Here is a 12,463-nt window from a genome sequence, read left to right as displayed (position 1 = left end):
TTTTTTTTTATTGGTACCATTTTGAGACACATGACATTTTTTGATTGCTTTCTATTCCAATTTTTAGGAGGCAGGGGGTTTATGTCATTCCGCATGTGCTAAAATTGCTAAGGCAGTTTTATTCTTCAGGTCAGTACTATTACAGTCATACCTCATTTATATTTTTTTATGTTTTGGCACTTTTACACAATAAAAACTATTTTATAGAAAAAAAAAATTTTGCATCGCTTTATTATGAGAGCTATAATTTTTTCATTTTTCCGTTGATTGAGATGTATGGCGGCTCGTTTTTTGCAAAGATGACGTTTTCAGCGGTACCATGTTTATTTATATCCGTATTTTTGATAGTGTTTTATTCCAATTTTCATTCAGTGGTATGATAAAGCATTGTTTTTTGCCTTGTTTATTTATTTTTTTTATGGTGTTCACTAAAGGGGTTAACTAGAGGGACAGTTTTATAATTCAGGTCGTCCCAGATGTGGCGATACCAAATGTGTATTTTTTTCATAACAATATTTATGTGTACAATATCTTGATTTTTTTTGATTATTTTTTTTTCTTTATATTTTTACAATACTTTTTTTACTTTGTCCCACTATGAGACTATCATTTTTTGCAGGCTGATCGTTTGTATAGCATGGGGTTGCTGCAGCTATGAAAACTGTCAGCTCTGCACTGACAGAGAAAGTAACTGATCATGCACTGCACATGATCAAGCAACTTTCCTAGCTCTAGTAACCCAGATGTAATCATGACGACATCGGGTTACCATGGCAACGATAGGGACCCCGCATCATGTCTGCTCCCGTAATGCAATTATCGTGTTCGATCGTAGAGTTTAGGGGGTTAAAGTCCCGGGAGCGGTTCAGAACCGCTCCTGGCACTGAGTGCCGGGTGTCAGCTGTCAGAATCAGCTGACACCCGGCGATGCAGTATTAATATGCCTCTGGTCAATAAGGCTCAGGGCGCATGGATGTATTATTACTGCAAATGTCGGAAAGGGGTTAAAAACCATTGTAGGCTAGTCATAAAGGAGTTTATGTGGGTATAAGCAACAAGTAAGGTATAAATAAGTAAATAAATGTATGACATAGGAAGTAAGTCAATTAGTAGAAATCCTACTATATAATTGTCTAAGGGTCACTTCCGTCTGTCTGTCTCGGATATTCATTGGTCGCGGCCTCTATTTGTCATGGAATCCAAGTCGCTGATTGGTCGTGGCAAAACGCCCACGTCCATTGCCACGACCAATCAGCGACGGCCACAGTCCGGCGGCAATATGGCCGCTCTTTCCTCCCCGCAGTCAGTGCCCGCTCCATACTCCCCTCCAGTCATCCAGTCAGCCCTCACACAGGGTTAATGCCAGCGTTACCAGAGCGCGGTGTAACGCACTCTGGTTATGTAGCTATTAACCCTGTGTGAACAAGTTTTTACTATTGATGCTGTGTATGCTGCATCAATAGTAAAACGATCTAATGTTACAAATAATAATAACAAAAAAAAACAAAAAACCTTATTCTCACCCTTCGACGTCGCGTCCTGTCCGCCGGCAGGTTCCGGTGCTAAGGGAGAAGGACCTGCCATGACGTCACGGTCATGTGACCGCGACACGACGTCATCACAGGTCCTGCGCTCATAGTCATACCAACCCTGGGACCGGAAGCTGCCGCGTGCACCGTACACAGGAGCCAGGACTAAGATGAGTATATGTTTATTTTTTATTTTATGTCACTGGGCAATATACTACATTACTGGGCAATATACTACGTGGCTGACCAATATACTTCATACTACTGTACGTGGCTGTGCAATATAGTACGTAACTGGGCAATATACTACGTGGCTGGGCAATATACTACGTGGCTGGGCAATATACTACGTGGCTGGGCAATATACTACGTGGCTGGGCAATATACTACGTGGCTGGGCAATATACTACGTGGCTGGGCAATATACTACGTGGCTGGGCAATATACTACGTGGCTGGGCAATATACTACGTGGCTGGGCAATATACTACGTGGCTGGGCAATATACTACGTGGCTGGGCAATATACTACGTAACTGGGCAATATACTACGTAACTGGGCAATATACTACGTAACTGGGCAATATACTACGTAACTGGGCAATATACTACGTAACTGGGCAATATACTACGTAACTGGGCAATATACTACATAACTGGGCAATATACTACGTGGCTGACCAATATACTACATACTACGTGGCTGTGCAATATACTACGTTGCTGGGCAATATACTACATGGCTGGGCAATATACTACGTAACTGGGCAATATACTACGTAACTGGGCAATATACTACGTAACTGGGCAATATACTACGTAACTGGGCAATATACTACGTAACTGGGCAATATACTACGTAACTGGGCAATATACTACGTAACTGGGCAATATACTACGTAACTGGGCAATATACTACGTAACTGGGCAATATACTACGTAACTGGGCAATATACTACATACTACGTGGCTGTGCAATATACTACGTGGCTGGGCAATATACTACGTTGCTGGGCAATATACTACGTTGCTGGGCAATATACTACGTGGCTGGGCAATATACTACGTGGCTGGGCAATATACTACGTAACTGGGCAATATACTACGTAACTGGGCAATATACTACGTGGCTGATGAATATACTACATACTACGTGGCTGGGCAATATACTACGTTGCTGGGCAATATACTATGTTGCTGGGCAATATACTACGTAACTGGGCAATATACTACGTGACTGGGCAATATACTACGTGGGTTGGGCAACATACTACGTGGCTGGGCAATATACTAAGTGAACATGCATATTCTACACTGTGTTCCAAATTATTATGCAAATTGGATTTAAGTGTCAAAGATTTAATTGTTTTGTTTTTCAAATAAACTCGTGGATGGTATTGTGTCTCAGGGCTCAATCGATCACTGAAATCAATCTTAAACACATGTGATAATTGGTTTTCCAGGTGATTCTAATTAAAGGAAAACTACTTACAAATGACGTTCCACATTATTAAGCAGGTCACAGTTTTCAAGTAACATGGGAAAGAAAAAGGATCTCTCTGCTGCTGAAAAGCATCAAATAGTGCAATGCTTTGGTGAAGGGATGAAAACATTAGAAATTTTCCAAAAACATAAGCGTGATCATCGTACTGTTAAGAGATTTGTGGCTGTATCTGAGCACAAATGTGTTTGTGCTGATAAAGGCATCATGAGGAAGATTTCTGCCAGGCAAGTTCATCGGATTAAGAGAGCAGCTGCTAAAAAGCCATTACAAAGCAGCAAACAGATATTTGAAGCTGCTGGTGCCTCTGGAGTCCCTTGAACCTCAAGGTGTAGGCTCCTTCAAAGGCTCGCTGTGGTGCATAAACATACTATTCGGCCACTCTTAAACAGTGTTCACAAGCAGAAATGGTTGTATTGGGCCCACACATACATGAAGACTAATTTCCAAACAGTCTTGCTTACTGATAAGTGTTGAGCAACCTTGGATGGTCCAGATGGATGGAGTAGTGGATGGTTGGTGGATGGCCACCATGTCCCAACAAGGCTGCAACGTCAGCGAGGAGGTGGAGGAGTCATGTTTTGGGCCAGAATCATGGAAACAGGTGGTAAGGTCCTTTAAGGTTCCTGAAGGTGTGAAAATGACCTCTGCAAAGTATATAGAGTTTCTGACTGACAATTTTCTTCCATGGTCTAAAAAGCAGAAACGTGCCTTCAGGAGCAAAATCATCTTCATGCTGACAATGCCTCATCCCATGCTGCAAAGAAAACCTCTGAGTCATTGGCTGCTATGGGCATAAAAGGAGATAAACTCATGGCGTGGCCACCATCTTCCCCGACCTCAACTCTATAGAGAACCTTTAGAGGATCATCAAGCAAAAGATCTATGAGGGTGGGAGGCAGTTCACATCCAAACAGCAGCTCTGGGAGGCTATTCTGACTTCATGCAAAGAAATACAAGCAGAAACTCTCCAAAAACTCACAAGTTCAATGGATGCAAGAATTGTGAAGGTGACATCAAAGAAGGGGTCCTATGTTAACATGTAACTTGGCCTGTTGGGATGTTTTGGCGTTAAATAGCTTTTTTGTTCAGTGAATGTGACCTCCTAATGCTGCAAATTCCACAAATGAGCGTTTTCAGTTCTTTAAAACATATCAAATGTTTAGAAATTCTACTGTGCATAATAATTTGGAACAGTGCATTTTGAGTTTTTATTCATTTTGGAGATTATACTGTTATCATTGGGAGGTTTCTTCAATAAAATTCAATGTATAATCTAACGGGTGATGACTTTTATAAGACTGACTCATTTGCACCGACCATTTAGGAAAATCTGATAAAAATGTAATTTGCATAATAATTTGGAACATAGTGTAGAATACCCGATGCGTTAGAATCGGGCCACCATCTAGTAATAAAAAAGCCTCCTCTATAAATCTAAGTACAAATATAGAATCGACACATCCATAGAATAGTAAATACTTACATAATTCCAAGACTGCTGCCTGACGTGTGTTTTGCAGGAACGGCTTCGTTCAGGGGTCTTTCCTGCAAAATGTGCGTCAGGTTTGGTGGGACTCCCCATGCAACTCGACGCAGTATTTGAATTATGTGGGCATTTACTTTTCTATGGATATGTTGATTCCATCTTTATATGGAATTAACTTACTATTTCCAATTGCCTTCCTTCCCATGTCATACATTTATTTACTTATTCATACATTATTACTTGTTGCTTATACCAATATATACTATGACTGGCCTACATAGTAGCAAGTTTGTTATGGATTAATTTTTTGTCTTTTGGATGTCCCCCTTTTTTTACCTGTGGTGCCCCATTCTCTATACATACTGTTTGTGTGTATATTGCTAATAAAAATGTACTATGATTTCAATGACTTGCATTTTTCTAATTATCGGTGTTCTTACTTGTTAATGCATTTAAGCCTTATTGCATGGATTGTAAATTCAGGTGTCTATGTTGTAGAAACGAAAGCAATCAATCAGAGTCTTAATTTCATTAATGTATTAATGTACAAATCTTTGCTATCCAATATTTTAGGGGATCCTATGGTTTTGATCAGGTCTAGATGGGAAAGGGACATTTCCTTGGAAGAATTGGAAGGTATTTTGGAATCCATGGAAAGGTGTCTATTAATGTGGCGCAGAGAAGATCCCAATTATTTCTTACTAGATGGTGGCCCGATTCTAACGCATTGGGTATTCTAGAATATGTATACGTAGTGTATAGCACAGCCACGCTGTACATTGCGCAGCCCACGCTGTACATTGCGCAGCCCACGCTGTACATTGCGCAGCCCACGCTGTACATTGCGCAGCCCACGCTGTACATTGCGCAGCCCACGCTGTACATTGCGCAGCCCACGCTGTACATTGCGCAGCCCACGCTGTACATTGCGCAGCCCACGCTGTACATTGCGCAGCCCACGCTGTACATTGCGCAGCCCACGTTGTACATTGCGCAGCCCACGTTGTACATTGCGCAGCCCACGTTGTACATTGCGCAGCCCACGTTGTACATTGCGCAGCCCACGTTGTATATTGCGCAGCCCACGTTGTATATTGCGCACCCCACGTATATAGCAATGTGGGCAAGATATCCCTGTTAAAAAAAAAAAGAATTAAAATAAAAAATAGTTACATACTCACCTTCCGTTGGCGCCTGGATCCAGGAAGTGGTTACCGACGCTTGGGATCCACCGATGCTCCGCCAAGCCACTCGCGCCGGCCGCCATCTTCCGTTCCCAGGATGCATTGCGAAATTACCCAGAAGACTTAGCGGTCTCGCGAGACCGCTAAGTCTTCTATGTAATTTCGCAATGCATCGCCGGGGACAGAAGATGGCGGCCGGCGCGAGCGGCTCGGTGGACTACGGAGTGTGAGTATAGCAGGTTTTTTTTTTATTATTATTTTTGCATCAATAGTAAAAAATTGGGGACACACAGGGTTAATAGCAGCAGTTACGGAGTGCGTTACCCGCAGCGTAACGCGGTCCGTTACCGCCGGCATTAACCCTGTGTGAGCGGTGACCGGACAGCGTATGCGGGCGCCGGGCAGTGAGTGCGGGGAGTAAGGAGCGGCCATTTTCTTCCGGACTGTGCGTCGCTGATTGGTTGTGGCAATGGTCGTGGGCGTTTTGCCACAACCAATCAACGACTTGGATTCCATGACAGACAGAGGCTGCGACCAATGAATATCCGTGACAGACAGAAGGACAGACAGAAAGACAGAAGAGCAGACAGAAAGATGGAAGTACCCCTTAAACAATTATATAGTAGATTCATAGAGCATACAGAACTCCAAAAATTATGTTAAAAATGAACCACAGATTGGATGAACAGTGTCCAAGACGTATTGAAGAAGGAGCAGATTTTGTCCGTATGTTTTCGTCATGCCCAAACTTGGGGAATTATGGGACAATGCGGGTAGGCTGGTTAGAAAGGTATTGAACACATGAAGACACTATTTTTTCTTTAGACTAAGTTGAGATTTAGATATTCCATTGTGTGCAGATTATTTTCTGAAAACTCCATTTTATCACATCAGGCCATGACATTTAATCACTCTATTGGTCAAAACACAACAAAATACAAAAAATGTCTATGACCAATTATCGTCCGCAATCCTCTATCATAATTATGAAAGAGCCCCTAACAGTGGCTACATGAAGCCGTGCCCATACTGGGGGGAAATGTTTCAGCGGCCGCACACCACAAGTGGTTGCAAATCTTGGTGCATTTGCCATTTCTGCAAAACTGTGCACGTTTTTTCGACATATGTTGCTCTTCCCAGATTCCTAAAAAGTTGGTGGGGTTTAGCAGGAGCAGCTCAACTATAGAAAATGTATTAAAGTACCAGAAATTGCCATAAATTATAATGAAAATGTAGGCAAAATGTATTTTGTGGCACATGAACATCCCCAGTTACACCAAATGAATAAAGGGCTTCTACGCTACTTACTGGCCAGCCCAGTCAGAATTGTGCTCGAACACAAGCATGTAGGCTGCGGCTGATCAGCAGCCACTGACTGCCTGCAACACAAAGGCGACACTAGGCCATGAGACCAGTGGGGAACACATGGGACAGCGGAGAAGGGGTGCAGCACCCTGGGCCATTAATGAGGGCTTGTCCAGAGAGAGATACAAAGAGAGGAAGCATTTTCTGATTTATTAGAGACAAGATTCTGGGGGTTTACAAAAAAAATGTCCTTGTTTTAGTCCAATTTTTTCTGTCATGTAAAAGTAGTCTAAGCAACGACAAACAGTAATTCTACAGAAGAAACACTGATTGTAGCTCCAGAACATATCATCAAGGGAACTGTTTATTAACCAAAAATGTCAGCCTGTGGGTAAGAAAGATCAGCGTTCCAGGCCGGGAATTACAATGTTTTTTCATGGTAAATTCCTTCACGCACAAATTAAACGCCAAGATCCATTTACACTTCAGCACACAGGTCTCGCCACATAATAACAGCAGGAAAAACATCCACTCATTATTCACATGCAAGAGGCTATACAAGCTGAAAGTGGATGTGTACCTTTACACACAAACACCATTTGACAGATTGTATATAGATATAATCTACACGGCTGAGTAACTACATCACAATGCATCACTTTGTACGGATCCTGAGTTACAGCCTACATTATTGCCTTAAAGGGAGTGTCAGCACATGACAACTGTTCAAATCAAGCACAGGCGCTCGGTGCATCATGGCAGGGCCAATCATTAATATACACCTTCCCACCTGCTTAGTTTCCATCTATCTCCTCCCTTTGGCTCTATGAAGACAGAGCTGTCAATCAATTAAGGGAGTGGTGGAAATGGAGGGACAACAAGAAGGTGGGAAGGTGTATGTAAAGATTTGGCCCTGCCATGGAACATCCAGCGGTGGGACTCAGTTTGAACAGTCATTATTTACTGACAAAAGTCCCTTTAAGCTGATTTGAATCACAAGCTTATCAGCAAACTCATACCTAACAGCATATCTGAAAAATATTTCTTGAGTAGTGATTGGTGAATATACTGCACTTCACAGAATGCAAATCATCATAGAAAGCATGGAGATCTGGGAGATTTCAGCTCTGAAGCCTGCAGAATTGTAAGTGAGCTCTGCTTATAAACTAAAACAGACTGAAAGAATGCAGATAAAAAGAAACCTCTTCCAGGGTGCCAGTTATTATTCAATGACACTTGGCAAAGGATGCACAATGTTTCTGGGAACTTTCAATCATAAAAAAAGAACATTTATGGACTGGCAGACAAAAAATTTCACTGACTGCTGTTTATTTCCCAGATGATGGCAAATGATAATTTAAATTAAAATGATCCATTTTGAACGAACTTCAGACTAATATATAATATGTACGAATTAGAAATCCATTATTTCTAGTTTATTTTTCAAGGGTTCAAAGTAATTTCAGCAAATGACATTAGGAAATACTGAACAGTGGAATCCCGTGAATAATCTGAGCTTGCACAGACAAATTGGGATCAAAGTAGATAGTGGAGTACCAGAGTAAAGTATTCTAGCCCCATAATATTCATTTAAAAATAGACCATTTTCATACATTCCCTGCTAATTGTAACCATCAAAAGCAAATCCTTTTTAGTAGAACAAGCAAACAACATCAGATGACATTTTACAGTCTGATTTATTATTTTTCTTTGAAGTACTGATATTTTAGATGTTCATTAAACTTCCCGTAAAGCGTGTACATTTTTTAGGTCTTTTGTTTCTATGCCAATGTACATAAAAGTGTAGTTTATCATTTTCTACAATTGGCACTAAAACATCATTACATGAAAAGAACATAGACCTGCTCTTAAGCATTTTACTTTTTATAGTTATATACTAATTGATTTATTTTATGTGTAACCATTTAAGGTCTATTTAGAAAAACTGACTTTTTGGTCACAGGATGCTTTTAAAAAGGGGTTAGCAAACTTAAAAGCGTTGGATAACATGTAAAAAAAAAAAACGATCCCATGGAGGTCTGGATTAGGAATGATAGTGAAAATCAAAATCAAAGTGGAAAATCAAAATGCAGGCTGATCCAACGTCAGTGGAAATACCTCAAGACAAGGAGATGATTAGTGTATGTGGCCTCTATGTTCCAGTATGACTTCTCTACACGCCTGGGCATGTTCCTGATGAGGCGGCGGACTTTATCCTGAGGGATCTACTCCCACACCTGGATTAAAGCATCAGTCAACTCTTGGACAGTCTGTTGTGCAACTTTGCATTGGTGCACGGAACAAGAAATGATGTCCCTGATGTTCTTGACTGGATTCAGGTCTGGGGAACAGGCGGGCAAGTACATAGCATCAATGCCTTCATCATGCAGGAACTGCTGTCACACTTCTGCCACATGAAGCCTAGCATTGTCATACATAAGAAGGAACCTAGGGCCCAGTGCTCACAATGGGTCTGAGGATCTCATCACGGCACCTAATAGCAGTCAGGCTACCTCTAGCTAGCTGTGCAGCCCTCCAAATAAATGCCACCCCACACCATCACAGACCCACTGCCAAACTGATAATGCTGGAGGATGTTGCAGGCAGCAGAACGTTCTCCATGACGTCTCCAGTCTGGTTTGCCACAAGTACTCAGTGTGAACCTGCTCTCATCTGGGGAGAGCACAGGGCGCACTTGTCAAATCTGCCAATCTTGTTGTTCTCTGGCAAATGCCAATCGCTCGGCACGGTGTTGGGCTGTAAGCACATCACCCACTTAAGAACTTCGGGCCCGCATACCACCCTCATGCAGTCAGTCTCTGACAGTTTGAGCAGACACATGGATGTTAGAGGCCTGCTGGAGGTCAATTTGAAGGGCTCCTTTCACAAAGGAGATAGTTGTCCGGCTGCTGGGTTGTTGCCCTCCCATGGTCCCCTCCACGTCTCCCAGTGTACTGGCCTGTCTCCTGGTATCTGCCCCATGCTCTGGACAGAGTGGTGACAGACACGCCTATCCTTGTCACAGCTCGCATTGATGTGCCATCCTGAATGAACTGCACTACCTGAGCAACTTCTGTGGGTTGTAGACACTGCCTCATGCTACTGTACCTCTAGGGGAGAGAACATTTACACTACTGAGCATCATTGCCGTGTCTTGAGGCATTTCCACTAAAGTTGGATCAGCCAGCAATTTGATTTTCTACTTTGATTTTGGGTATCAGTCCAAATCCAGACATCCATGAGATATTAATTTTGATTTACATTGATCACTTTTAGGTCTTATTGTTATCAATACATTCTACTATATAATGAATAAAGATTTGCAACTGGAATATTTCGCGACATATGTGGTATTTTAGTATTCCCTTTATTTTTCTGAAATTGGACATAACTATTTAAACCCCCCCATACACATTAGAATGTCACCTCAACCTATCTGTATTAATATTGGCCACACCGTTCAATATCAAGTGTAAGGAGGCTTTACATTTGAATATATTTTATGGCTCCAATTCATAATTTCTGTTTTTTAAAGTCTGCTCTTCTACTACAACTGTTAATAACTCATGGATTTGAACACCACTTTTACTTTGATGGCCCTCAATCGCTACACTTCTCATACTGTATACCTCTTTTTAGCTGTTAACACCTAATTCTCTTTCTCCTACTATTTAATAACACAAAACTTAGACAAAATGAAATTAATCATCTTTCCAACGATTGATCATCATTCCACCATTCAACATCACTAGCATTTCTTCAAATTTTTACAACCGGGCTCCACTAAACACCTTCTTTTCCTTGCCTTATGTTGCATGCTGAGATTGTAGGACCTCATGGGTGGGGCTTCACACCTTGTGTCACAATCTGTAACTGTGCAATCTTAATGCTCTTTATAGTATGCAATGGTGAAGCCCAGCAAAAAATAGCTAAGGTTAGTAAGTAATATAAACTAATAATAAACTTTGTAAAGAAAAGTTACAGAACAAGCAAAAATCAGTACAAACAAAATGAGAATGAATAATTAGCAGATAAACGATAAGCGTTAAACATGAAAAAAAAACAGTGAACAAGTAAAGGAATCTGGAGCGTTGCCTCGCTTTCACCTTTCTAGTCCAAAATTCAAACCGAAATGTAACCATTAGTGATAAACTTTCAAGGGGTGTCACTGTATAGGTATACAGTGCCATCTGTGACCTATAGACGGACTTGTATAAAAAAAAAAAAAAAAAAAAAAAAAAAAAAAAGGGAGTATAAGATTTTACACTTCATGTCTCTGTATGTAATAATTGTGCCGTGGACTATGGTATTCCATACAGTTGAAAAGAACTATACCAATGCAGTCAAACTGAGGAATGGTAAAAGAACAATCTTTTTGGATCCACTAAATCGATAGGACTCTATAGATACATTAGGTGTAGGCTATGGAAGCTTACCCAAAATGGGCACCGCAAATACAATGCAAAGCTGTTTTTGCTGACTATTATATATACATTGTACACGCTCACTCAATAATCTTTTCCATTTTGTTCATAAAAAGAACAGACACCACATCCTTCCACACAACTCTAAAAAACCACAAATATAAAAATGCATTAATATCTCTTACTTACCTAAACCTGACTTTTTAAGCCTCTTTAAGTGCTGGCTTATTTGTTTGCCAGGGGGTGATTTTTGCCCTTGCTTGGTTTCCTTATCAGAACTGTCTGCTTCACCGTTTTTTGACTCAGACCCTTTAAACAGAAGATAAACAAAAATAAAGGCATAATTTAATATGTTACATCTTTCACCTTTCACCACACATAAAGCATCATCCTGGTAGGCTTTAATGTGGTCAGGAACAGCCTTCTTTAGCTGAAATCTTTTTCTTTCAGCACACTAGAGACAAGAGAAACAAAAGGATGCTGAATCAGATAGGAACGCAATCAATAACTTGCTGAACGCTTCAACAGATAGGAGACATAGCATCCCACTAATGCGGAGCTCTGACGATTAGCCCACAAGACGTCGCACTGGCTTCCAGAATGGTTCCCACGTCAGTACAAGGATTCGGCCGTCTCAGTCACCGTGTCTCCAAGTATCACTTCTGGTTTTCTGCTTTACTACCAACTAGAGGGTGGCCCGATTCGAACGCATCGGGTATTCTAGAATATGCATGTCCACGTAGTATATAGCACAGCCACGTAGTATATAGCACAGCCACGTAGTATAATGCTCCATGCAGTTATGGCCCCATAGATGCTCCACGCCGTTATGGCCCCATAGATGCCCCATATAATGCTTCATGCAGTTATGGCCCCATAGATGCCCCATATAATGCTCCATGCAGTTCTTTATGGCCCCATAGACGCTCCATACAGCATTGTGCCACATGTAATGCTGCTGCTTCAATAATAATAAAAAAAAAAATCACATACTCACCTCTCGTCGCTGCTCCTCAGCGTCCCGTCTCTCCGC

The 12,463-nt window shown here is 41.4% G+C and overlaps 1 protein-coding gene across 2 annotated transcripts in view; it reads right to left on the bottom strand.

Moving 5' to 3' along the window:
• Window positions 1–12,463, bottom strand: part of ASXL3 (ASXL transcriptional regulator 3) — a 183,396-nt gene that overhangs the window by 52,768 nt on the left and 118,165 nt on the right. For both annotated transcript variants that reach the window (XM_077270429.1, XM_077270430.1), the window contains one exon: window positions 11,620–11,739. In XM_077270429.1, the coding sequence (XP_077126544.1) occupies window positions 11,620–11,739 (120 nt within the window). The remainder of the gene's footprint in view (window positions 1–11,619; window positions 11,740–12,463) is intronic.

Source organism: Ranitomeya variabilis, chromosome 6 (assembly GCF_051348905.1).
Source record: "Ranitomeya variabilis isolate aRanVar5 chromosome 6, aRanVar5.hap1, whole genome shotgun sequence".
NCBI classification, from domain to species: Eukaryota; Metazoa; Chordata; class Amphibia; order Anura; family Dendrobatidae; genus Ranitomeya; species Ranitomeya variabilis.
This window is presented reverse-complemented; position numbering and strand designations above follow the sequence as displayed.